We start from the raw sequence: 27273 nt of genomic DNA, 5'->3' as shown, positions 1-27273 counted from the left end.
ACTATAAACGTCAGACTGGATTGGATTTCTTTGGATTTCTGCTGAAGATCTTCTACTAGTTCTTTCCACAGAAATTAGTCCACAGGCTGTTAGAGGCAACCTGAGAGAGTAAAGGAAGTGAGCGTTAGAATAATTTGCATTATGCAACAAGTTTATTTCACATATGTGACTTCTCATTTCTTTGTCCTCGCCTCCCCACCCACCCCCCCGCTCACTGTACAGAATTTCCTCTTTGAAGATCTGGCAAAAAGAAATGCACAGCAGCCTCTTGACAATGCAAACATCTGATGATGGGTCACCTGTTGCATCCTGTGCAGCTTTGTGGATGTAATGATTTCACACCACTGCTACTATACAAACAATAAGAAATCGGCATAATGCCATAATAAAAAAAAAAAACTGCAGCACATGCTAAAGTCATTAGACTCGGTAGGCCCCAGAGGATTGTTTTATAGCTAGTATGTCAACAACGTATGACGCCTGTTGTCCACTCACAGTGGACGTGCAGCAAGGTTCACATAAGGGCAAAGTCTAATTTAAAGTGAGGAACGCTGGGAAGCACCCGACATTGAGGCGGGGTCCTTTTGTCATAACCCAGTAACAATGCTTGTGTAACGTACTGGCCTGTAGTCAATGAAGTTATGAAAGAAAGACAATTCTCACACACTTGGCACATAAATCATCTTTTTTCCAAGTTTTCCACACAAGATCTACTTGTGCTCTCAACTGTGTTTTTTTTCTTTTTAAGGAAACTGTAATTTATAATTTCTCTCAGTTTCCAACTTTTCTAATATCAAAACAAATGTATGAAACCCCTGATTGGTCTATTGAACAGAATAATTTATTAATGTAAAATGCACAGCTGTCTGCCATATGTCTGGTTTTGCCCTTTCTTCTCTATTCTTAATACTATTACACATTGTTTAGCCTATTGAAGTTTTGTTTATCTGATATGAGTCACTAAAAAGGTCATCTCAGTCTCCAAAATATGAGTCTTAGTGCATTTTTAGTATGAGTCATTCTTCTTGTTGAAGGTGGAATGTGCACATACAAGTTTTTGAGTGTACTGTCTCAGAGTTTGAGGAAAGGAGTCCTGCAGTACCTGGACAAAATATGTTGTGCCAATCCTACACCCTGTGGTAATTTCACATGAGAGATATTTGTTTTTACAGTTTTGTCTGTGGTCTTTTTACACTGCTTTGAAGTGGGCGAGTCTCACTTTTGCAAAGGGCACATACTCTTGTGAACCAATCAGGATTCAGCAGCATTTGACTCAGGATCAGAGGACAGTTATGGGTAGTTTGCTTATGTTGTCCATGAATTCTGATTAAACTAAACCCATATGATGGAAAATGTGTTTTTTCACTGTAAAACTCCTATTTAATATTTTTCACTTTACTGGTAGATTGTTTAGTCAAAAACATTAAACAGAAATAAAGTTTTCATTTGTTATGATGATTTTCTTTTAGTTATTATCGTTGAAATCCCCAATTTTATATTGTAGCGTGTATGTAGTAGAGTAAAATGTTACACGATTTTTCTTTAATCTCACTAAAGATGTGGTTGCAGTCTCACACAAAACTGTAAAAAGCCACAAAATTTGTCACCTTAAACCAAAGTTATCTCGTTGTACATCGACCGTCTTTCTTGTACAAAGCCTGATTTTTGAAGTAGAACCTAATTACAACAGTTTGTCACAACATTAAGATTTTTTTTTAATGACATGAAACTGAAGTAGAAAAATGATAATGATGTTGTGGTTCATCTTGCCTGCACACTGTTTTGTTTTTGTTCTTTTCTTCCTAAATCGATTTAATTTATTTGTTTTCTGGCAGCACAGTTTAAAGACTAAACACAGACAGTCAGTATTACATGTTGCATCACTTCTTTTGTATCTCTCCTGCCATTGTTGAAACAGCAAGGATATACATTTTGATTATAGGATTACACAGTTAAACATGCAAACTTTCTTCTTTAGAAGACAGACATATGCTCTTAATGATTTTGTCTGTTTTCTGTGATTCTTTTGGGGTGAGCTGCAGTCACAATGCAGTGCGCATGATTCGTGACTCTCTGTATCTGGATATTACAGAGAACAGGGCCAAAGTCACATTACAGGGATGATTGATGCTCTGCTTGGCATCTTGGCCAAATTTAAAATGTTTGGAGAAGGGTGGAGTGAGCCCTAAATGCAACAGTAGGTTCTTATCTTGTTTCTGTAGAAACTCTGCTACTCTGTGTGAGTATTGTTACATATCCGAAGTCTGAGTGAGAGCAGGGGTCTAAAATGTTGTTGGAAACTGATTTATCTGCTCTACTAACCAATTCACAAGGTTACTTGTGTAGTCACCAGAGTGACCCCCGAGTGAATGTGGAAAGCCCGAGTCTCTCAACCGAACAGAGAAGTTGTGAAACGTACTTTATATGTTTACATATGCCTGCTAAAGATAAAAACATGGTTAAAAAATGGTTACATAACCATATATGTTAAAATTACAATAAATACAAGCGTTCGTCGATATCGATTTATCCACTTCAGGGTGACATGGGAGTTGGAGCCTGTCCCAACTGTTATAAGGTGAGAGGCAGGGCACACCCTGGACAGGTCACCAATCTGTCGAAGTGCTAACATAGAAAACAGACAACGATTCACAGTCACATTTACCCTTACAGCCAATTTAGGCCATTACTGTGACCCTGTGCATGTCTTTGAACTATGGGAGGAAACTGGAGTACCCGCAGAGAACCAGTGCAGACATGGAGAAAGAAAGAACATGCAAACTACAGGCAAAAAGGCCCCAGGATTCAAACCCGTGAGCTTTTTGTTATGAGGAGACAGTGCTAACCACCACACCACCCCCACTGTTAAAGGAAGAAGCCACAGACTGATAGAAAGAGTTTGAAAACAGACCAAGAAGAGACATCTATGGCACAATGATTTCCTCAGTTTATGAATTCAAACATTTCTAACAGGCTGATAGGCTCAATAAATAGTTTAAATCTTCTTTAGTGCAGCACAAAAAAACCTTTTCTGTGGCATCTTAGCTCCTTATATAAGGTGGCCCTCAGGATGTAGCCAGTCATCTGTAAGCTCTACATTCTAATTAAACCATCTACTGTCACCAACACTATGCTGACCTTTTTGTTTTTAAGAAAAAGAAAGAAGACAAACAAAGAACATAAAGTAATATAACACATAAATATGACACCACTCATAACATCCTGTTTAGTGCAGCAATATCTGACTAAGCAGGGTATATTTTAGGGAATGCCTACCATATGATTTAAAGTCTGTACTGTGCCAGATCTCTTTGGCTGTTCAGTACTTGGCAGTACTTATAGTCACTTTAAAGATTAATCCACAAATAGAGCCTTCTTTGTAGCACATAAGTTGGTCACTGGAAGGCATTTCAGGCTTTGGTTGCATGGATAACAATCCAAAAGTATAACTGGTAGTTACTTCAATCATTCATCTCAAAGCTCAGCACTTGCATTGCTAACAGTTAATTTGCTTGGTGTTGCTATAACTTATATTTTGATGACCTTTCTTTGCATTGCTGATCTCTTCCATAAACAGTATAAAAGTTTGGAAGTAACTGTAGAGCAGGGGTGCCCAATCCCAGTCCTCGAGAGCTACTGTCCTGCAGCTTTTAGATGCATCCCTACTCCAACACAGCTGAATCAAATAGTTGGATTACCAATTCGGCATGCCATCAAGTCTGGCAAAGGCCTGATAACGAGCCATTCATTTGATTCAGGTGTGCTGGAACAAGGACGCATCTAAAAGCTGCAGGGCAGTAGCTCTCGAGGACTGGGATTGGGCACCCCTGCTGTAGAGTGACGCATCGACCCTGCTCTCCTTTTAAAGGCCACCAGGAGGCGATACCTTTGTGATCTATAGAAGTCTACGGAAAAATGGGTTGCTTTCCTGCTAAGGCTATCGTCTGTGCCACTCATTTCCGGTAACACCAAATAAAATATAAAGTCCATTTTGGCCATTTTTGTCATTGTGTGGAGTGTCATACCATGTATGCTCACTAGCTAACAACCTGTGAGTGATAAGTTGTTAGCCACTGACATCTCATTTCAAATCGCAAAGATTTTGGCGGAGAAAACACTTCAAGGCTTCATATATGACCTTATCATAGTAAATAATGTTAGGTTGTTAGCTAATTATGTCTCATTCAAGTGTGGCCAAATTTGGGTCAAAAGACTAGGATGCTGAAGTGAAGTGTTCAGAACAGTTCAGTGGTGGATTTGCCTTCATTCGTACAACTGCAAGAAGTCACCTATGTAAACATTGCTCATTTTAGCCCCCAGTTGCTCTCCTAATGAGGTCGGGCAGCGTTTGGAACGTGATAAATGAGCTCAAATGGAAAACTGGGAACCAGTGCTACAAGTGTCCTTATATGTTTGTTTAAATCCATTGCTGTGATGGAAGTGAGGAAAATTATGTTTGGGGATTATTTTTTCTTCACAGAAAAAGTAGTGAAAATGTGACGATGCATGAATAAAACAAGACAATACTCCATCCAGCTAGTGAATGTTGCAGATCAGCTTTATGTTTAAAGACTTAACATCCAGCAGTGTCCATTGTTCAACAGGCTGTGTCTACTCTAAGATCAAACCCATCTAGATTACAGTCCTGCAGCCAAGCTTTCAACAAACAAAGGAAATGGCACATTACACCATCCCTCTCTCTGAAAAGTTGCACTGGGGAGGAAAAAAACCCTCTCCAGTTATTTAACAAATACAAGTTTATTTGAAGTACAGACAAGGAAAAATGAAGTGCTTTTTTCAGGCCTTGCACTCCATATGACAGCAATTTGGGAGTATTGTGTATTTTGGCCCAAGCGTGTGGTCTATGATAGATGACAGGAGAGAAAATCACGAGCCGCTGGCTTGAGCACAGACATGCAAATTGCTTTCAGCTGATTGCCGTATTCTCCTTGATATTTATCAAGTGGGTTACAGTATGCCTCTTTATTTACAGACAGGAAGCAGCTGATCAATTCCACTACAGGAGGGAGGAAAGAGACCAAAGCCTTTTCCTCTGCTAGGTGAAAGTAGAAACCCCTCTAGTAGCCAGTGAGCACCTGGTTTACCCGACTAACAGGGACAAAAGCCAGAGATATACACATCACAAGTTTATGCCAAACTCATATTGGTTTGTGGTGAAATTTCATTTACAACGAAGATATCTTATAACATTAGTAAAAGTAGCAATTTAAACTTTTTTTCTTTTAATTTTGTGACCTCTTTGCAGCTGTGCAACAAGCTGTGAGTACAATTCATGCTGATTGACACAAGACTGCCCAAGGCTTACACCTACAGCTCTACTGTCATTCAGATTATATTTGTGAAAATATATATGTTGAGTATTAGTAGTACAGGCTTGAATTTGCTGGATTTACTGTACATGAAATCTGCTGTTAAAAATAAAAGTTCATTTTATTCATTATGGACAGTGTGCCATGATGTTGGGATCCTGTCAATTCATTTCCAGTTTTATTTTATTATTATTGGGCTTCGTGTATCCAAGCTGGTTTTACTTCCTGTCTCCATTGCGTTTTCCCTCCTTTGTGACTGTAGGCCTAATTAATCTTACCTGTGTTGTCCTTCACACCTGTGTTCAATTAGCCTAACATGTTCTGTTCATGGTACATGTGTTCAATTAACACTTTGTTCTTTCTACCATTGAGTCATCTGTGGTAGATCTCTTGTGTACTTATTTTACTGTCTTCTGTCACTCTGGTGAAGCTTTTCAAATTTTGTGAAAGAAACAGTGTTGATGTCATCAGGTTTTGGGTTCACATTTCAAACGGTTTGACTAACTATTAGCATGATGCTGTGGATTTTTAATCTTTTGATGATTCTGACCTGGATCCAACTTCTCCACTTAGTGAATTTGACCCCTCACCTCCCTGAAGGGTTTTGTTTTTTATTTGTTGTCTTCTCTGCTGATAATAACAAACATATGTACACGCATCTGTGTGAATGAAGTTTCGAGGGGTTTTTCCCCGCCCTGGCAACTACTCATGACAAAAAACAACTCACTGAGAACGAACAGGAGAAAAGTATTTTAATGTAGTTCAGTTAAGTTGCTTCAGGTGCAATAATTCCATAGTTCTCTAAAATAACAGGAAAAATATGACAATTATCTACAAAACGTTTAACTTTATGAGCACAACATATTAATCTACCCCAAATCTTGCCTCTGATCAGGCTCCAGCTCAGCTCTAGATATGTTAGAGGACTTGGGTCAGTGTCAGAGATCAGCTACTTACCCAATCAGGTAACCAGCTCCAGAAGGAAAATTACTTCCTTCCGACCACTTGTACTCACCTGCAGTGACCCGCAGCAATCAGAGGTGTACGAGACTCCTAATCATGAAAACCCCTTTAGGTCAGCACATGCACACCCCACCACAGCCCACCCAGCCTCCTTCAACACCACCACCCCCGAAAGGTGAGCTTTGAGTTCAAGTGTTTAAACTGTCACATCAAATAGACTCAGCGTGGAGATTACTTGTGCAGGACGCATTGTGTGTTTAGTTTGATGCCGACTGCAATATCCTGAAGCTCTATTGATCCCAGCAGCCCCGGGTGTAGGGCAGCACTTTTGAGCCATGTCAAGTGGGGGTGACTGGCAGCGGGCACACTCATGTTCTGATGAACAGGGTGAAGTGTGCAAGGTGGGCCAGGAAACATAGGGGTGTTGTAGCAGAGAGCACTCGGAAGGATCTACGACCCGGAGCACAAGCAGGACTCCCAAAGAGTTTGTTTTCATATGAGTGCGAATAAAGAGCAGAATAGCGTGATAAAGCAGAGGGTGCCAGGGATGAGATAGTTTAGACAAAAAGACGGTTGGCACATTATAGATTTAGCAGTTCTGAGGCCGTTTCTGGTAGAGTGGCAAATTTGCACGCAAGTTTTTATTTTCTCGACCATATGTGCCTCTAAGCGTAAACACTTAAAATGTGGTCTAACTACAGAGTGGCTGCATTACAGAGGGGGCACTCTGTGTTTTTCTATGGTGAACTGTGCCAGCTCGTCGACAGCTGATGAATGACTCCAAATCTGGCCCCTCCCACAGATCCCAGATCATTTGTAACAAGTAGTGTAAAGGCCTCAGCACTATGGCCACCTAAACAGTACTCACAAGAAACTATGTTGACCCAGTTAGAGATGATCTCTACAGTATAGAACTATTTTTAAATGGAGACAGGCTATTTCTATTTATCTCGGGTACCATTAGGTAGTAACAATGTTGATATGTTTTGTATGCATATAAAATCCTTATATAGGAAAGAAATATAACAGTTCTATTTCAATCAATTTGCAGCTTTACATGAAAATATATCAAAGCAGCTGCTTTGAGCCACTTGGTAGCAGTAGAGCAAAACACAAAACTTCCATCATCATTTGGTTATTACATATTATTAATATATATTTTACAAGACAATAAGTAAAATTATTATTCCTTTGTAGACCTAATATTTGCACCTCTTTGTGCTCGATTTTGGTCTCTAGTGGCTCCTGAGGAAACTTTTCTCAGTGGTCCGAGTGAAGCCACAATTAGTTTTAGTCCAAATTCAAACTTTTCAACATGTCCCTTTTCAAATGAAACATTTTTACTTTGGTGATCACCTGACTTTTCATCAATATAGGGTGCACAAATAATGACATTTCCATCAGTTTCACTTGTTTTCTCATGCCAACTGCATCCAACTGTCTGCAGGACAGCGACATGACTACAGGACACGCTCTATAAGTAATACCTGGTAGCCATGCATGTATTAGTCTAATCCAGCAACCTAGGCAGAGCTAATCTGAAGGAACACTGAGATGTTCCCAGATCTCTGCAGAGTGTCTACTCCAGGTCTACCCTGGGGCCTCCTCCCTGTAGGACATACCTAAACCACCAAAGCTGGCTACTTTCAGTGTGGAGGAGTTGTGGCTGTACTGTGAATCCCTAATAAATGAATGAGCTCCTCACCCTGTCTCTAAGGGAGAGCCCAGTCACCCTCTGAAGAATGCTCATTTCGAACACTTCCATCCATGATTTTATTCGTTCGTAGCTATAAATGAGACTTAGCTCGACCAGTAAATTGACAGCTTGGCTTATATGCTCAGGTCTTTCATTACCAAAAAGAAAGCTCAAATTATGAGAGCTCATAAGAACAGCAGCTGAATGTAATGTAAAAAAGTAGGTTTATTTAAAAAGTTTTCTTTAGTATGTCAACTTTGGTCTTTGCCTTATATCAAGAACAGTTTGAAGCCAAGTGTTGTTTAAATGCCCAAACCTTTGGAATAACAGACTGACATTAGCTGTTTGGGTTTTTTTTTTCTTTTTTTCATTTCAATCTGCTCTTTGTACCTGATCATTTAAACTTTTTGACCATATAAAGAAATTACAAGTTGTTTGTATATAAGCACTTAGTCCAGCTAGATCCTCACATGATGCTGGCAAACAATATTTTTGAAATTTGTTCTTTTTACACAATTTGGCTAGTGACTAGCTAATGTCAGCCCATTTGGTCCAATGAGTACTGTACTGTACTGTTTGTACTGTACACAAAATGTTACTAGTACAGCTGGACGACTTAAGTAATGTAGTAACTTAATATGGACCACCACCTGACTCCAGAGGAGGTCTGCCCTCCTTTGCAATCAGCTGCTTCTTCTAATAAGTTGATACTTTCAGGATCCATGCTGTGTGGCTCTGTCAGAAATCCCATTTGAGATAACACATGATGCCATTGCCCATACACCTATTGCCTCTCCATCAGTTGGTTTGGCTTATTCCACAACTGGACAGGAAGTCTGCTAATCTGTAACCCGAACCAGGGGAAGGAAGAAGTCAGGAACCAGCCTTCACTGCTTTCACCAATCGTATTCATCACCAGAGCCGGGCCGAGGCTCATTTAGAGCGGGAGCAAGGCTTAACTAAACATCTTCTCCATAAAATAAATGCTTCCAGGTTACTCCCAGTCCAGGTTCCACTCAGAGGAGCATCTGATCTCAATTACCAGGAATGCTGTAGGAAGCAGCGAGCCTCGGTTGCAGCCTGCGCCAACATCTCCATGGCAACCTTCGCAGATAGGTCCTTTTCAGGCACTTGTAAGGCGGGAAAAGATGATTTGATAATTAGTTCCTGATGCGTCTCATTCTTCTTCATATCGATCATGTCTAGGAAACAGAATGGAACCCAAATACAGTTTGAAGCCTCAGACGTTGGTTGGTTGGTTTGTACGCTTAATGCTCGCTGAAGAGTGATCCTCAGTTTTCACTTACAAAGCTTCAAGATGCTAAACTCCATAAAACTGTGAAAAACTGTGCTCAGACAACTGTAAACAATAGGTGCGCTATAAATTGTGCATTTTTTTCAGAAAGCACACATACAGGCAGCAGAATGAGCTGGATTAAATTATTTCATATAAAATTAGAGTGTCTTCATTTTGGTTACAGAACAGTACTGTTTTTGATGAACTCGGGAAGAATATAAAGCAAGTGAATGCAGAAGAAACTATATATGGAAATCGAGGATGTGTGCCATTTTTGAGGTAATTAAAAGAACAGTGGAAAATAGATTCTACATGAAGTGGACTTTTTACAACACATAACATTTTAAATTGAAATGGGAGATTTTAGCTAGCGCAAAGAAGGCAGAAGTTTAAATTCCTAGGGGATAATAGTTTAAACACCTTATTTTGGGCATAGTCAGCAAAAGTTTCTATTTGTGACTCTATACATGGAATTTTTATTCCCCGGTGCCCATTAATTAATTTAATAATAAAATAACTGTCCAAATTGGTGTACAGTCACTACAAGTAACTAAGTTTGTGAAGGAAAACCAGCTTTGAAGACTTTGAAATGTCATCTTTTGTTGTTGTTGTTGTTTTTTTTTTAATTATTTTGTTGCAACTTTTAGAAGTCTGATTTTCTGGTCAATTTAAAGTAGACCTTCAGCAATCTTTTTGGAAACACATATATATCATTAGAAAACAGTAATATTTTCCTAACTTAACAAGTTAAATCAATAAGTTAGATTAATGCAATAACAATATAACAAATTAAAAAGCGACATTAATTTCACTGAGGATTTTGGAGAAAATGGATAAAGTATCTGTATGATTTTAGCAGGCATTTAAAGCTACAGAGCACATGTTAGATATAAGGCTAACAAATAGCTTATATTGTTATCATTTTACAACAGATTTGATTAACTTCCTTCCGAGACACCACAATTACAGAAGTATGCAAAGTTTAAAAGAATTAGCTGAATTCTTCAGTCTAGATCAAACTTATCTGAACAAGGACACTACAAACAGGTTAGCTCTAAAATTGCTACAGTATGCAGGGAATTATACAAAAGTGCTTTCAAAAGGCTAAAATCTCACAAAGGTTTGGCTCAAATAGCATCTCAACTGGAAGGTATCAGAGATCAGAAAATGGAAACTCGGCTGCATTTGTTTCTTTCCTTCCATTTCCCCAGTGATTCAAACCTGGCTAAACCAGTGACAGTGTTACTATCTTTATTGTAAGACTGGTGACCTCAGCCTTCTAAAAAATAAGCACAGCTCTTACTTTCTAAGATCACAGCCTTTTGTTTCATGCATATAAAAAAATCTGGCAGAACCCAACAGGTTTTGACGTTCATCCAAATAAAAATGACCAGGACTGTGATTTTTGACACATTTGTTTTATAAGTGTGATTTAATTTACTCTGACTTTAAAAATACGTTTTTGATTATAAAATGACAAAAAAAAAATGTAATATTAACCTTTATAGAATTCAGTAAAGTCAGTGAAGTCTTTTCTTTAATTATATGCAGACTACTTGTACTCATATGCCTACTTATAGCAGTTATATAATGTATTTTCAATACATATGTTTATCCAATAGTAGATCCTTACAATCATTTCTTACCTCTCGGACAACTAAAGTATTCACAATAATTAAAAGGGAACACAACCTTTATCTGCAAACACAAGGGCCAATAATAAGTTTAGGAGAAGCCCGTATTCTGGTATTATATTTTTATGTGTGATGATTAGGCAGTCTTAAAGTCTTTACTGGTAATACAAGTGAAAACAACTGAAGAACCAACTTTTTGCCTGAGTAAACTACTTTATTTATGTTTGGGGCTGTACTATGTATTAATGTATTTGGTTTTTGGTTAAAAACTTGCCTGAATGGATGTTGATGTTTACCATAATTAATATAAAATAAAATAAATACAGTGTGTCATTGCCTTTAAGCTCCTTAAGAGCAAATAATACCAAATAATGCACCAAATAAACCAAATAATACAAATTTATCCAGTAAAGATATGGTTCTAACTTTCTTATGAAAATGTTTGTCATATCTTTCTAAAAGATTGTTGTGTGGGTGCAGTCTCAGAAGACGTGCGCCACTGTTTCATTATGAGTTTTATAAAGCACACACGTCACTTTCTGAACAAACTACACCCCTGTGACTCCACTGTTTCCTAATGATACTTCAGTGAGTGAAACATCCTGGGTTAGGATTAGGGTTGCTTCAGCGTCCAAACTAACTATGGACCAAAATTCAAGTTTTTAGAAAAAACAAAACAAAACAAACTATTTTGCTGTGAAATTCTTGGGGGGTATTTATGTTTTGATAGGTGCAAGTACACTACAGAAAATACATACAACAGTATGTGCAAATAATTGTGTATGCTAATTAAAAAAAGAATGGTGGCTTGACTACAGTTTTGCATCATAATGGTCAGTTGATTGTTGATTTTTCCAGAGCTAATGCCCCCTGTATTAATTTAACCGTTCACACAATGCGATGCTAAATTAATTTACCAGCAGGTGGGGATATAACACCTTGAAACTTTCTCAAAGCGGTTTGGTTTCACTGCATTGATCTGAATGGTATATATATATATATATATATATTTATATTTATATATATACATATGTGTATATATAAAAAGGGTCCATTTCAGTTTTTGAAGTTTGAATTTCTGCCAGTCTGTCTAAGACTGGCCAATTAGAAAGCTTTGAAGCCAGTAGCACACTGTGGGTTTTCTGTGAAATTCTGCTCAAAACTAAATAGAGGAAGTGGAGGATGCTTTGTTACCGCCCATTTCCCGATAGTTAATTATAAAGCCAGTGAGACTGCATCAGAATGGTCTCAATGACACGTTATGAAGTCAGCAGCCTATCTCTGTTTCTCAAATATATTAGAAAGAACAGAATACCACTGTGATAGAACATTTAGACTCTAATTTAGCTCAGCATGAAAGGTGAGTTCTAAAATTATCTAAACTTGATGCTTGTTTTTAAAACATCAACTCAGTGTCATCATTATTATTATTATCTTCTGTAGCATTTAGCATCTTCATCTGGGTGTTCATCACCCTGCTGCTGTTGCTGCTGCTGGAGAGTTCATCATGTGCTGGTGACTCAAGTGTTGGTAAGCAGTTTCTTTAATTACAACATGGGACATGATGGTTGATTATCCTGATGACCTTTTGATTTTCAGTAAACAATAATTTCTCCCGTATCGTTTCTTGTTGTGTTAGTCTGTTCATTTTCTATATGAAGGTTAATCAAGCATATTATCAACCACCCAACCAACTATAATATTTGCTGATTAAACATTTAGCACATAAAGAGTCAAAGCTGTGGCCTCATGGGCCCAAAATTAGCCTTCCCATTCTTTTCCATTGCAGGGCTTTGGAAAGTGCACAGTGGAAAGTGCACTAATATTCCTGGTATTCCTGCCAGAAAGTAACACCTCACAAAACTTCAGCTGTTCACAAACATCTCAAGCTGCCCGTAGTGCATTCTCTCTGTCAGTGGTTTGCTTATTAAACAATATTTATAAAACTATCTCAGCATTTCTGAGTAACATCCATTCTTCTATTATGACTTTTAATTGATGTGCTGCAGAGCACAGTTGCATAGTAACAGTCATTACCCACACATGTGATGGTTAGGAAATTATCTGTTTCCTTTTTCATTCATCATTCATTCAACAGCAGAAGACGATGGGTGCAGAGAGAGCTTCAGATCAGGAGGAACTATTGAGAGCTTGACAATGCTTTAAGTTCCACTGTTTAGTTTGTTTCATATATGGTTTAGAAGGGTTTCGTATGAGTGCACATGTAAATTCGTGTGCTGAAATTTGGCAGGGTACTCTGCACAAAGAAAGAAAGAAAAAAGGTTTTTAAAAAGCCAAGATAAGGGAAGGTATTTAGGAAGGAAGTCAACAAAGGCATACAGATTTAAACTTCTTGCAACATAGTTACTATAGTCAGCTACAGTAAACAGGGAATCTCCAAATGTTCTTATCTTGAAAGTGCTTCCATGCATAAGAAAAAACGAATTACTTAACAACCCATCATGAATTAGGTCGACTATGGATCAGAGAGATGAAAAGAAGGCTTTTTCCCGAGCTTGCAAATGTTGACCCCTGTTGGTTTCAGATAAGGTCATTTTCTTTACAGACGTACACAGGGCAAATTACTGACTATTCTGACATGAATTTATTGATCATGGGAGAGCTTGCTTTTTCCCCCCAGTACTACTGGGAAAAGGGGTGACATTTAGAGCGATGGCACTAACAAAATACGCATTTCACGATCATTGTGTGCACATTTAATGGTGTTGCCACTGTGTAGATTTTTACAACTCATAGCATTAGAATTTACATGGTAAAACCTCCTTGTGACCTAAGGGGAAGTCTTTTTGCTGCCAAACTCGTGCGGGAGTATGCTTTGTACTTCCTGTGCAGTATTTTTGCAAAGTTAAAGTATTTTAATAACTTTATTGTTAAAAATAGTGTAGAGCCACCTCGCGCTTTTTTGACAAATTCACACTGGTACACCTAAGTCTATCTGTTGTTCATTCAAGGCTAGACATGCTTAACTATCCACTCATTTCCAACCAATGAGGAAAAAAATGCTTCAGTGTCACATTATCTCATTGAACTTCTGTAAGCAGGAAGGGGGGGAGGAAGCGATATTACAGCAAGCGTTAAAGTCACAGTGAGGTAGCTGGGTTTATTCGTAGACATTATATGCTTAGAAACCATTAAGTCAACGTTTAGTTTCACAGTTCATACATGGACTGTTTTCTATGTTAAAAGCTAAATGCAAACTCTGTCCTTTATTAATCCGTTGTAGTTTCACAAAGTGCACAGAGTCTAGGACACTCCACTTCACTCATGTTTTGTTTTTGGTTCTTTTGCTATATGCCTCTGGTAACATTTTTGGGGAAGTGAGTTCACCAAATGTTTAGCTTAAGGACTGTGAAAAGCTTAGTGAGACATGCATACATTAACAAGCACAAATGCAGCTAAATTCATCCTGCACTTTCACACTGTCTGTGCCTTATTAAAATGGGCCTTTAAAATCATATTCAGTGGGTTTTTTGAAGCTATTTGAATGGAGATGCAGATAAAGCTCAAGTCTAGAATTCTGCTTCTTTGAATTCATTAACCGTAATTTAAAGACTTCTGCTTAGTGCAATAAAAAACATCCAAATACTGTAACTCCATGTCTTCTACAGACATACCTACGGTACAGGTACAAAACAGCTCACTGCTAACATCAGAGACGCACCAACCCTGATATTTATCGCTGATTTATTTGTAAGTTTCAGTGGTATTTTTACTTTACAATGACCCAGCCACCCACCCCCCACCCCTACGCACTCACTCACACACACATCTTGTATATTATACCAGAAAAGGAAAATTAATTTGTCATGTTAAACAGTGAAGTCATTGCCAGTCAAACTCCCAATGAATACAATGTCGATCCATCAAGAGAGTCTATAGATGGCTTTAGACACTGTTGTACTGCTTTTCTGTCTTCCTCCATACATATTGACATGGAGACAACAATTTGAACCAAAAGAATTTAAATTTGGATTTATCCTTGTATAGGCCTTTTTGTACATGATTGTCATGTTTAATTTTGCATACCTCAGCATTTTTCCTGTTTTGCCGCTTCCTTGAGGCTTCTCGACAGCCACTCTTACACTTAGACCACTTGTGATTAACCTTAAATAAACAATAAACTGGTCAACGCAGCAGGGCTAAAAGTGTGGACCAACACAGACAGAAGAAAAACAGTGCCACCAATTTTGTGTAACCACTGAGCCCTTCCTCTTTTTGCAGCCACAATGACAGAGTGAGAAGAAGGGCAATTAGGTCAATAGCCATCAGGGCCTCAGAGATCATTGACAATTCTTAGTAGAGCTTAAAATACTGAAACCATATCAAGAATCACACAAAGATTAATTTGCCCTGGATTAGGCCTAGGACAGCTGATCTCAATAGTTATGTCCCGCATCATGACCCATGATGTAGATTACATGATGTAGATTGCAAGGAGGGAAAGCACAAAGTCACTTTGATGTTTGCATTTATGGCTCAACACTTCAGCCACCACTTCTTAAAGATAAGCTGTGACGTTTAAGGTCGGCTTCACCAACGTTTTGGGACCAAGAGTAAAATTATTTTAGTATTATTAGTAGTATTTTGTAGTAGAGACATGATTCTGCACACATTTTTTGGTGCCATACCGACTTCCTGTCTTCCACTACCTGTTGCTGTTGCTCCATGCTCACTCCTCTCGTTTTACAATACAGCTCCTTATTCATCAAGACATGCATTTCTCTCATCATTATTTTTACTCATTTTATTACATATATATTTAAGATCAAACTATTAATTAATGCTTTGAATATCATCAGCCTGTCTCTATTAATAGACTGTCCCACAGGCCTTTAAAATCAGTCGTCACATGACCCAGCTAATTATAGGACAAACTTCAGTCTTCCTTTTATCTCAAAAATTCTTGAAAGAGTAGTTGTAAAACACCCAATCATTCATTTGCAGAGGAATTGTTTATTTTCAGCGTTTTTGTCAGGATTCAGAATTATGATAAAGAAACAGCACTAGTGAAGGTCACAAATGATCTTCCTATGGCCTCTTCCATTGGACTTATGTCCATGCTTGTCCTGTTAGAATATTAGAATAGAATATTTTATTACAGAGACTAGAACATGCCGTAGGTATTAAAGGTACTGCAATGCAGTGGTTTGCGTTATAGGTATCTGATTGTTGAGTTTTTATTGTATTGTATCGATTTGGCACTGTAGATGAAATGTATTTGAATTTCTCACTGTGTAATGATTGACTTCAGTTGCTTTGGAAATGGCCTTACAACCCAATAATAACAATTCTTCTCTACAATCATTGCTTATGTCTTTCCAACTACAATCAAACCTTCTGTTACACCTGCTGATGATGAGTTAATCAAGTGCATTTAATTAGTAGCGTCTTACTGTTACTTACCCTCTTAATTCCTTTCTAAGCAGTAAAGGTGCACTTAATTTTTCACGTCTGTACAGAGTCATGCAAAAACTTTCTTTTTCACATCACTGTATATGCATTTAGTTGTTTGAATGTCAACCGTTGCTTCATATAGATAAGCCAAGTATCCCTCACACTCTCGTCCCATGAACCGTTTAAGTTAGTTTTTTTTTTTTTTTAAATTTCAACAGTTATTCATCTATTTTTTTTTCCTGGCTTGCAGTGAATCCCTGTTGCTACTACCCTTGTCAACATGCAGGAGTGTGCATGCGATTTGGTACAGACAGTTTCAAATGTGACTGCACTCGCACTGGCTTTTATGGAGACAACTGCACTATTCGTGAGTACAAATTTTTTTTTTAAAAATGAGCAAGTTGATCTGGAATACATAGCTAACCCTTTATCTTAAAGTTTTGTTTACATAATCCTATCTGTGCACAGCTATGATAGATTAGTCAAAAGGAAGCACTCATGAGTAACTAGATAAAAGAGCTGATGTTTTGCATTTAGAAACCACCCTCTCAATATTTGTCTTGGTTTGAGATGAGTAGGTTTAGGTTTTGTGTGAAGGGAGGAGGTCAGAGTCACTGAAAAAACAAAATGCAAAACCTGTTTGTTAAGCGTTTCTTACTGATATTTATCAAAGTTTTTAGTTGGCATGCATGTGTCACATTCGGAAACATCAATTCGAAATTACCTAGCACCACTTTCAAAATGTCAACCCCAATGCTTAGATTTTATAAAAGTTGTTTTAGAGTTAAATTTTTGGCTAAACCTGCCATATGTGATGAATAAAGAAAACAAATAGCGTTATGTTCAGTTATACATATACATTTATTTGTTTCCCATTAGTACAGCCATTAGTGATATATTTATAAATGGCTTACAACTGGCATTTAAAGGATGAAAAACTGTTTTTTCTTGATTTTTAAATTGTTTTTTTATGTGTAGCGGAGTTTTGGACCAGAATTCAACTCATGCTGAAGCCCAGTCCTTCTGTGACTCACTTCATCCTTACTCACTTCCCGTGGTTTTGGTACCTGATAAACAACTCTTTCCTACGAGACACCTTCATGAGATTAGTGTTGACAGGTAGGTGAAATGAATAAACATTCTTAAATGAGTTACTCAGTCAGCAGACTATAAGATGTTTAGATAATTCATTTACCGATGAGAGGGTCCCAGAAAATCTCATGACACATAAAAGTCATTCGAAAATCACGTTATAGGGATTTGACATTTTCCTATTTTCAGATAAACAGCTGCAAATAACAAAGCCCGCAAGATATAAGAAGAGCTTATAAAGCTACATTTCTGACATTTTACTTATGACTTTGACATTTATTCCTAAAGCCAGGAGTGACCTTATTCCAAGCCCTCCCACCTACAATACCAAATATGGATACATTAACTGGGAGTCCTACTCTAATATCACCTACTACACTCGGCTCCTTCCTCCTATACCTGAAGACTGTCCTTTGCCCATGGGCGCTAAAGGTGAGACCTACACCGCTAAAGAGACATACCTGTGTTTCTGTGGAAAGCTTCAAGAGCTTCTTTCTCTGCAGGTAAACCTGTTCTTCCTGATGCCAAAGTCTTCGTTGAGAGGTTTTTCAAGAGACAGAAGTTTAGGCCAGATCCTCAGGGAACCAATTTGATGTTTACCTTTATGGCTCAACACTTCACGCACCAGTTCTTCAAGACAAACCATAAAGTTCAAGGGGGCTTCACCAAGGGTTTGGGGCATGGGGTGAGTTTCTGACATTCTGCATAACAAAGATGTGTGTTGTACGTTACTTCATTACACCAAATGAACACCTTTTTTTTCCTCGTTTTTTACCCACACAGGTAGACGCGAGCAACATCTATGGAGAAGATCTCGTGAGACAACATCAACTTCGGCTTCATAAAGATGGAAAGCTGAAGTATCAGGTGTGGCTGACATAGCTGCATATAAACACTAAAGGAAGAACCTTATTATAAAAAGTTAGAGAAAGAAAAGAAAGTTCTTGAGCTTTCTTGCATACATAATTAGTATGACTAGCAAAACGCATATACCTATCGACAAACCTGTAAACACTGTCATATACATTCATAGTTATATACACACAGTTAAACAAAGATAGAAAACTTGAAGGAAAACAAAAACCTTTTTAGCTTAGATTTTTAATCAACTTCCAATAATACTTGAACAGGAATACCATCGTTTCCATATTGTATGGAACATTGTGGAACTTCTCTGTGTTCATAGTTTAATCAATTTTGATGAAATCTCCAAAACGACTGGTTGAGCCCCAAACCATGACAGAGCATCCACCATGCTTTACAGAGGGGTGTAGATACTTGTTGTATCTCTCATCTGACCTCCTTCATACATATTGGCGAAGGTTTGAACCAAAAACTTCTAATTATGAGTAATCGCTCCATAAGACCTGTTGCCACAGATATTCCGTTCAGTTCTTCTGTAGTTTGGCATACATCAGCCTTTCCTCCCTATTTCAGTCTTTAAGAATGGCTTCCTGACAGCCACACACTGAGACTAGTTCTGATGAGGCTTCAGCAAACAGTGGATAGTTCTGTATCAGGTTTTGGTTGGATTTCTTCCCCCTTTTCCCCCTTATTTTTTTAAGGACATTACTTTTATTGTTACAGTTTTTTGAGCCTGACACTTCTGTCTTCCACTTGCCCAGTTTCCTCAGATTTTGAAGGATAATGACCTTCAGAAAGCATGAGGAATATAATGCTCACTTGGTGTTCTCACCAGAAAATGAAGCTTTCTCCACAGATACACGTGTATTTTTTTAAAGAAAATTTCTTCACCCACATGAAAAAGCAGAAAAATTATAAGTGCTATCAAGACCATGCCACAGCAACAGATGTCAATATAACCGAAATGTTGGCCTAACCTAAATTAGCTGAGAGCTGTCTAACATATCAAGCTATATCTTTTTAAGCCTTTAGGTCTTTCAGACAGTTTTTAGATTTCTGAGTCTCGACCTTTTTAAGATGAAAATCTGTCAGCCTTATATGTTAGAAAATTAGACAGTGGGTTTTGAGTCTTACACTTTCGAATTTAGGTGGTTAGAGTGAGCATGACATCAAAGATGAGATTTGCACTGTCACTGTGAGAACCATGACCACCCACAGTCTTGGAGGTTAATCTGAGCTAATGTACCAGACAAGCAAAAATTTATTATTAACTCCAGTCAGTCATATTTATTTTTCAAGTAAAAAGTTTAAAAAAGTAATACCTGTAAGTTTTCAGCAGTATCTTGTAAGGTTTGTACCTAATATGGGTATCATACTACATTCAAATTTACCTCCTCATCTCTAAGAAAACTCTCCAGAGCTGTCTGTTGTATATGTTCACTGAGTCAGATATAGATAGCTTGCACTTCCTGCAGCACGTTAACTTGTGAGAACATCGTGTTGGATTTTCTAGATGACTGTGGTAAGTGGTTAAAGCTTCAATCGGTGACTATTTTTTCACTGCCACCTCATCAGCATGTCTTCAGAACAGTTTAAGAAGCCTCTTTATTTTACCCATCTTAATCTAACAGCCTGAGGTTGTTGCTTTACAAATATAGTCCATCAGATTTTTGTTTTTGTTTTTTTTTCTTTTATTTTACATGAATTCCACTAGTATATGTTAATTTCTTTAATATAGTCAGTAAACATAGTAAAGAAATCACTGAAATTAACTCCTCTTCCACAGCTGGTAAATGGTGAGGTGTACCCTCCTACAGTGTCTGAGGTCCCAGTGCACATGGTGTATCCTGAAAACATCCCAGCAGACAAGCGTCTGGCAATCGGTCAGGAGGTATTTGGCATCCTGCCGGGTCTAACCATGTATGCCACCATATGGCTGCGGGAACATAACAGAGTCTGTGACATCCTGAAGGCAGAACATCCCACCTGGGATGATGAGCAGCTTTTCCAGACAGCCAGACTCATCCTTATTGGTGAGTAAAAGTAAATATTTAATCAGAGAATGATTGAATCACACAAAGTATGTGAAACACAGTAAATTCAAACGCTAGTCTTTTTACTTTTTGTACATCTTTATCAGCTACTTGTCTGTGAGTTGATATCTTTTGTTTTTTGTTTCTTTTTTGGCTATAGCGTTAAAGTGGCTACAGTTTGTGACCAGTGGTGAACCGCTGCTGGTAAAACAGACTAATATGAAGTTTTCTGCAGACATTCATAGCTAAATGTCCTAAATGGCTCTGCTTGAATCTGATTGAATCAGCTGAATATTGTGCAATTCTGTATAGCCTGGATGAAGCATTTGAATGAAAGGTTATATTTTAGCTTGTTATTTTAGGGACTATGCAAAGTGATCATCACTTGTCTACTATAAATGTTAAGTCAAGTTTAATTTATGTATATAAATATTAATGTCTCATCAATTATATTACTTGAGCAGGATTATGATTTTACTTGAGTAAAAGGGCCAAAACAGTTACTCAACACAAAACATATTTCAGGCTCTTGGCCAGTACATTTTTCATATGATACATATGTATTAAGATAAAAGGAGACATATGAGCTTGAAAATTGTCTTCTATGCAAGTTTTGCACGCTGTAATTTCTCAGGTTTCTAGGATGATGCACGTCAGGCTATGAGTGGGTGTTTTCTTATTCATTTCTGAGGCATAAATCAGAAAAATGTCCATATACTCTCAGTATACAAAAAAGGCAGGTTTAAGAGTTATTATTAATGTGTATTAAAGTCATTTGCCATGTCCTGTTTATGGCAGTGCCTCAGCCTTAGAGCTGTGAGATTTGAAGTTTGAGGTTGTAAATTTAAAGGTTTGTGCTCTGCTTTGAGAACATGATGCCACGATCACTACGTGTGCACGGTTGCTGTTCTTTTTCCGGCTTTGTTTGATGTGTCTGCTGATCGCTGTGTTGTTGGTGAAACTACTCAGTATTTGCCCATTTATTCACCAACAAATCACTCATGAATTTGACACTGTTCACAGTTTCAGTGTTTCGTTAATTACTAAATATGAAGATAAATAATATTATTTTTCCACAAAGTTGAGCTAATTTTTCTATTTCACCCACAGGTGAGATCATCAACATTATAATAGAAGAGTATGTGCAGCACCTGAGTGGCTACATGCTGGACTTGAAGTTTGACCCGTCCCTGCTCTTCAATACACGTTTCCAGTATAACAATCGGATCGCCCTGGAGTTCTGCCACCTCTACCACTGGCACCCTCTGATGCCTGACAGCATAGTCATAGAGGGAGAGGAAATACCATACTCTCAGTTTTTATACAACACCTCCCTCCTGATGCATTACGGGGTGGAAAGGCTGGTGGATGCATTCTCTCGACAGATTGCAGGACAGGTAAGAGAATTATAGAAATCAGAAAACGGGAAACAGGGTCGTGTATATTTTTTTCATTGCATAACGGCAATGCCGTCAATCAGTTAACAGAAAGCAGCACCATGAGCCTCGTATACTTTATCGTTTTATAAATAAAGATAAAGCACACTGTAAGATAACAATAATCATCGGTTCTCACTGTGTTATGAAACTACAGCTACTTATGACAGATGATGCAGTGCAATACATTTTCACAAACACTGAACATTTCATAACTCACAATTACTTCCTAAAATGAGATTAGTGATAATGCTATCAAATTATGTCTTTTAGCAGCATTAGATTAATGCAAAGTGGTATAGTACTTCTGTTTGTTGCAAGGCTGAGAACGTGTTGCAAGCTGTCATGGAACAGCAGAGTTTGTCACTCACTGCTCATGAAAAAACATTTTTGTGGCTTATATTCACACTTTCAGATAGGAGGAGGTCACAACTCTCATCAAGTGGTGCTTAAAGTTGCAGAAATGGTCATCAGAGAATCCAGAGCTACACGTGTGCAGCCTTTCAATGAATATAGGAAGAAGTTTAACCTGAAGCCTTACACATCTTTTGATGAATTAACTGGTAAGTTAAAGAAATATGAACACATGCATGCCCCCTTTGTTACTCATTACACATGTGTGGCACAAAATGCAATATTTGCATGCATGCATTTTCTTCAACCACGCAGCAACACAGCACATTTGTGTAAACGGCACTGGGCTTTGTGTTTTTGACTGTGCTTTTCAAAGCACTGTCTGCATTTCCTCACAGCATTGAGATATATTTATTTTTCCTGTGTTGAACATATGATCAGTAAATTCAAACGTCCCATATAGAATGATAATTTGATTCTATTGTGATACTTAGTAGTTGGGGTGGCTGTACCTCAGGAGGTAGAGCAGCTCATCTAATAATTAGAAGGTTGGTTGTTTGATCCCTGGCTGCTCCAGTCTCCAGTTTGCATGGCAAAGTGTCCTTGGGAAAGAAACCTGCATTCACTGGAGCGTAAATGTGAGTGTTAGATAGAAAACACTTTAGAATAAAGTGCTTATAAAAGTATATAAGTGCTCAAATAGAGTAGAAAGTAGTGCTTATACTTACATAGTAGTGCTATGTAAGTATAAGCAAATACTCACTTTTGTAAGTTCTTTAATAAAAACTCTTGCAGTAGTCCTGGAGCCCAACCCAGCTGAGTGAGAGGCAGGATACACTTTTTGACAAGAAAAATATCAATTGTAAACCAAAGCAGCAGAAATATTCAGCTGATAGTGCTGGATGAATTTTTTTTATTTTATTATAACTTATCCAGATGATGACTTAAATATGTGCCAGAAATTTTACAGTAAACCATTTAGTGTATGTTGAGTAATTTGAGTTGCCTCATGTAGCTTGCTGGAGAATCAGTGGATTCTGAGGGCTTTGTGCAGTATGAATGTTTATATATAATCAAATAAATCACTCTTTTTAGTTCACATTTACAGCAACACAAGAATTAAATCAAATCTCTGCAGTAATTTCCTGCCATTCTTCTTTTCCAAACAGACAACACTGAAATAGCCCGAGGTTTAGAAGAAGTCTACGGTGACATAGACGCCCTGGAGTTTTACCCAGGCATAATGCTAGAGAAAACCCGTCCTAATGCCATTTTTGGAGAGAGCATGGTGGAGATGGGTGCTCCATTTTCCCTGAAAGGCCTGCTTGGAAACCCAATCTGCTCGCCTGAATACTGGAAGCCCAGCACCTTTGGAGGAGAAACCGGCTTTAATATTGTCAAGACGGCCACTCTGAAAAAACTGGTGTGTCTCAACAGCAAATGGTGTCCATACGTGGACTTCCATGTGCCGCGCAATGAGGACGAGGCAAAACCGAGGAAACCGTCCACTGAACTTTGAATTCCGACCTGAATTATTATCCTACTCAGACCCAGTTTTTTGACTTTTACTGAGAAAGGATGATTTTAATACTCAGTAGGTGTAACCCTGTCAGCAGTGAATGATGATGATGATTACTTGATACTCAGCACGACAGTTCCTCTAAACCTTGATTTGTTTTTTTTACATGCTTTAATTTGCAGGCTTTTGAATAAGATTATACTTTTTAAACTAAAAAAAAAAGGAAAACTTGTGTATTTTTAAAGTGCAAAAAATAAATGTGAGAGACACCAAAGATTGATGTGTTATTTTTGATCAAAATGAGCGTTTAATCTCTGAGAAACATTGTCATTCAATAATAACAGGAGATTTACGAATAAATCAAAGTGTTTTGGCAAACTAAGTGTGTTTCTTTCTAGAGTAGATTAAAAATCACAGGCTGCATGTTTGTCGAGGGGTGAGTGAAAGAAGCTTCTGGATAAAATCGCAATGTGGACGCTCTGTGGGGAGTTTGCATGCTCCTGTTCTCCTGCTCTCTTCGGGTACTTTAGCCTCTTTGCAGAGTCCAAAGTCACGCATGTTAGGTTAACTATTGAGTCTAAATTAGCCATGGATAGTTCATGAAGTGCTGTATGAAGATACGGTTAGAATGTGATTTATAGTCAAAATTTCTTTGAGTGGTCAGTATGACAACAAAAAAGTCACAGCAAGCAAAGTTTAAACTCCTATTAAAACGAGCCTCTGGTTTTCAGGAAGTGTGTGCCACAGGTGGAGGGTTGCTTTCTTTTGAATCCTGGAAACACTGACTAACACAGACCTGTCTGCCATTACCTGTCTGGTGCTACTATACCTATTGTAGGATTCACCCATATGAAGTAAGAAAGCTTGACTTAATTAAAAGTAAAAGTTGATTTAACTCTTTTCAAAGGCCAAGATTAATGGGTTACATTTTATAAATGTATTTCCTGATAATGCAAAGTAATTTCTATTACTTCTGTTTTCTATTCTCTGTGAGTGTGAAGAGTTTGCATGCAACTCTTGGCAATAAATAGTACAGACTGACAGACAGCATCAACCATAATATAAGTTTTACCACCATGACATTTTATTCCTCTTTCTCAAGATTTAAAGACAATCCTCAGTACATTTAGGCACATAAAATCTGCTCTGAAGCAGTTTGTGCATATTGATACTTGTGGTGTAACTTCATTCTGTGGTTCTCTGTGCAAGTCGTTAGATGATTTTGTTTAAAGTGAACACATAGATTGTATCATGTTCCAGTTTGTTCAGATAAACACGTGATGTTGCAGGTGCTCACAAACAAAAGTAGTTTTACCCAATCAAACTGCATTTCTGGCATCAAACAGTGAAAATGAAAGCCTGTAAATGATTCATTTAGATAAAAATGCTTTTGAATAGCTACAGTACTGTACAAAGGTCACGTGCCACCCCTCATTTGTTTGTATTTTGCCTCCAAGAAGCCAGACTTTCTTGTATCATTTTGAAACAGAAAACGTTGAGGCTAGATGTTTTTTTCTTTTACTCATTTTCAGTGCAGTCCTTGTACCTGATCATTTTAAAGGGAACGTGTTTTTTTTTTTTTTGCTGAAAGCTTAACACTGACCTATGAACCATTCAAGCATAAAAAGGAACCTAACCCAAGTGATCAAACAGTCTTGTGTCTTATACATACTTATACATAGCAGACAACTCAGCAAAGAACCAATTTTAAATGGTATCTTCAGGCACTTCATTATTAGCAGCCCAATACCGTTTCATTGCATAAAATTTTAGTATTTTCCCCAAAGGACTATTGCCTGAAAACTTGTGAAATCTCTCAAATAAAGGACAAAGGAAAAAACTAGCAGGCCTAAAAAACATATATAGCAGATTGACAGTTTAAAATAGTCTTTAAAAATGAAAAAACTAAATCTAGCAAAGACCTGACACCCGAGAGATGCACCTGGCCCTGCAGTCTATCCATCAGACTGAAAATCACCAACAGCAGGTCAACTGCAATCATGTGAGTCATTAAGGGTCACAGCAGCAGCCAACGTGTCATAAAAAGAGGCAAAGACATTCACTTTGACACTTTAACCAGAGAGAAACAGATAAATAGATGATCAACAGTGTTGTTCCCTGTGTGGCTGATTTCTCAGAGAAACTCAGGTGGATAGATAACTTGGAGAATGAGAAACAAGGGACAGAAGTTAAACACAGATGAAGACAATCAGGACAATCACAAAGGAGGAAGTAAAACTAACACAGAGCATCAAAGTGAAGTATTAAAACATGAAGATTAAAACAGACTCACTAAGATAGAACAGGAGGCCAGTAAAACTGATACAGAAAGACAGAAGGAAGAGCCGATAGGGGCTGCATAGTCTACAGAAACGAAATCATGACTCAAATAAGTAATCCTTCAAAAAACTAGAATCAACCAAAAATCTCAATCTTAGCAATAATTTAAAATTAAAATGATTCCAACAGCAGTAAAATCAAACAGAAGTCAAAAGGTAACGATAATAAACACATCTAAAGCTTCGATGAACATACCACAAAAGCCCTCATGACATTGCAGTAACACATTACAAGTTGCTACTGTCTAAATGAGCTTTTACATTGCAGCCTTGTATGCTATCGCCGCAGGTCTAAGCTGCTCTATTTGCACACGATGGCTGACAGGATGCAGAGGGTAGCGTTTCGTCTTGTGAGAAATGTACTTCCACCCTGCTGTGGGTTTTACCCCATAAAAGGCGGCCAGAGTTACTTCTGTTTCATGTGTGAATTTAGTGGCTAGATTTAAAAGTTCTTTGCTCTGAGAAAAGAACTGCTGTAGCATAACAGTACCAATGACTGAGCAATAACTGAGGTTCAAACAATATGATAAATAATTCAAAGTTATGTATAGTAATAGGACACTGCTACTTCTGTGTATCAACCTGAACTTATTGAATGAAAAGCTCCATATTGACTTATGTAGCCTTTCAGACATGCTATCTTTTTCCACACAGAGTATTACTTAATGGTACTTTTAACATGTCAGATGGTTAGATTTCTCTAGAGTGAACAGCTGCTTAACAATTAACAATTTATTTATGTTAGATATTATGATATTAGATAGGATATTTCTGTATATATATTTTCTGTAAGCTCAATTCCACCCACAGTCCAAAGACCTGCAGTTAGTGAGGTTAGGTTAATTGGTAATTCTAAAGTAGCAATAGGTGTGAATGTGCACGTCTCTATGTGTTAGCCCTGCGACAGGCTGGCGACCTGTCCAGGGTGTACCCTGCCTCTCACTTTCTGGTAGCTGGGATAGGCTCCAGCCCCACCCTGTGACCCTGACAAGGATAAGCAGAAGAGGCTGGATGGATGGATATTTTCTGTATATTATTATTGCTAGCACATGCCCATACTACATTAGTGTTGGGCCTTTTTGCACTGATGAATAGGAGCAGTAGATGTTATTAATATGTTTTAAAAAAAAATTCCCGTTGATGTTATAAATTAAATGTGGATATAAAGATTTTGTTGTAAAATTAATTTTTTGTTGGATGTACTTTTGGTTACTCCAGTCCTGGCCCTGTGGGATGAGTTAGCTGACAAAGACACACAGATTTTATTCATTATAATAAGATCAGAAAATATTTTGTTAACC

The 27273-nt window shown here is 37.8% G+C and overlaps 1 protein-coding gene across 1 annotated transcript; it reads left to right on the top strand.

The window, feature by feature from the left end:
* The first annotated feature begins 12157 nt into the window (after nucleotides 1-12157).
* ptgs1 (prostaglandin-endoperoxide synthase 1) lies at nucleotides 12158-24011 on the top strand. The gene is made up of 11 exons (XM_031747303.2): nucleotides 12158-12280; nucleotides 12364-12450; nucleotides 16586-16702; nucleotides 17314-17454; nucleotides 17716-17859; nucleotides 17931-18112; nucleotides 18211-18294; nucleotides 20078-20324; nucleotides 21435-21721; nucleotides 22176-22323; nucleotides 23284-24011. The coding sequence occupies exons 1-11, from the start codon at nucleotides 12274-12276 to the stop codon at nucleotides 23631-23633; spliced, it is 1794 nt and encodes a 597-aa protein (XP_031603163.1). The 5' UTR covers nucleotides 12158-12273; the 3' UTR covers nucleotides 23634-24011.
* Nucleotides 24012-27273: the final 3262 nt, after the last annotated feature.

This window comes from Oreochromis aureus, linkage group 12, assembly GCF_013358895.1.
Source record: "Oreochromis aureus strain Israel breed Guangdong linkage group 12, ZZ_aureus, whole genome shotgun sequence".
Classification (NCBI taxonomy): Eukaryota; Metazoa; Chordata; class Actinopteri; order Cichliformes; family Cichlidae; genus Oreochromis; species Oreochromis aureus.
This window is presented reverse-complemented; position numbering and strand designations above follow the sequence as displayed.

What these genes read in the sequence shown, in the direction of transcription:
- ptgs1 (XM_031747303.2), top strand. An exon ending in TGCTGGTGACTCAAGTGTTG is followed by an intron (nt 12,451 to 16,585) that starts GTAAGCAGTTTC and finishes CCTGGCTTGCAG; the next exon opens with TGAATCCCTGTTGCTACTAC. An exon ending in AGCCAGACTCATCCTTATTG is followed by an intron (nt 20,325 to 21,434) that starts GTGAGTAAAAGT and finishes TTTCACCCACAG; the next exon opens with GTGAGATCATCAACATTATA.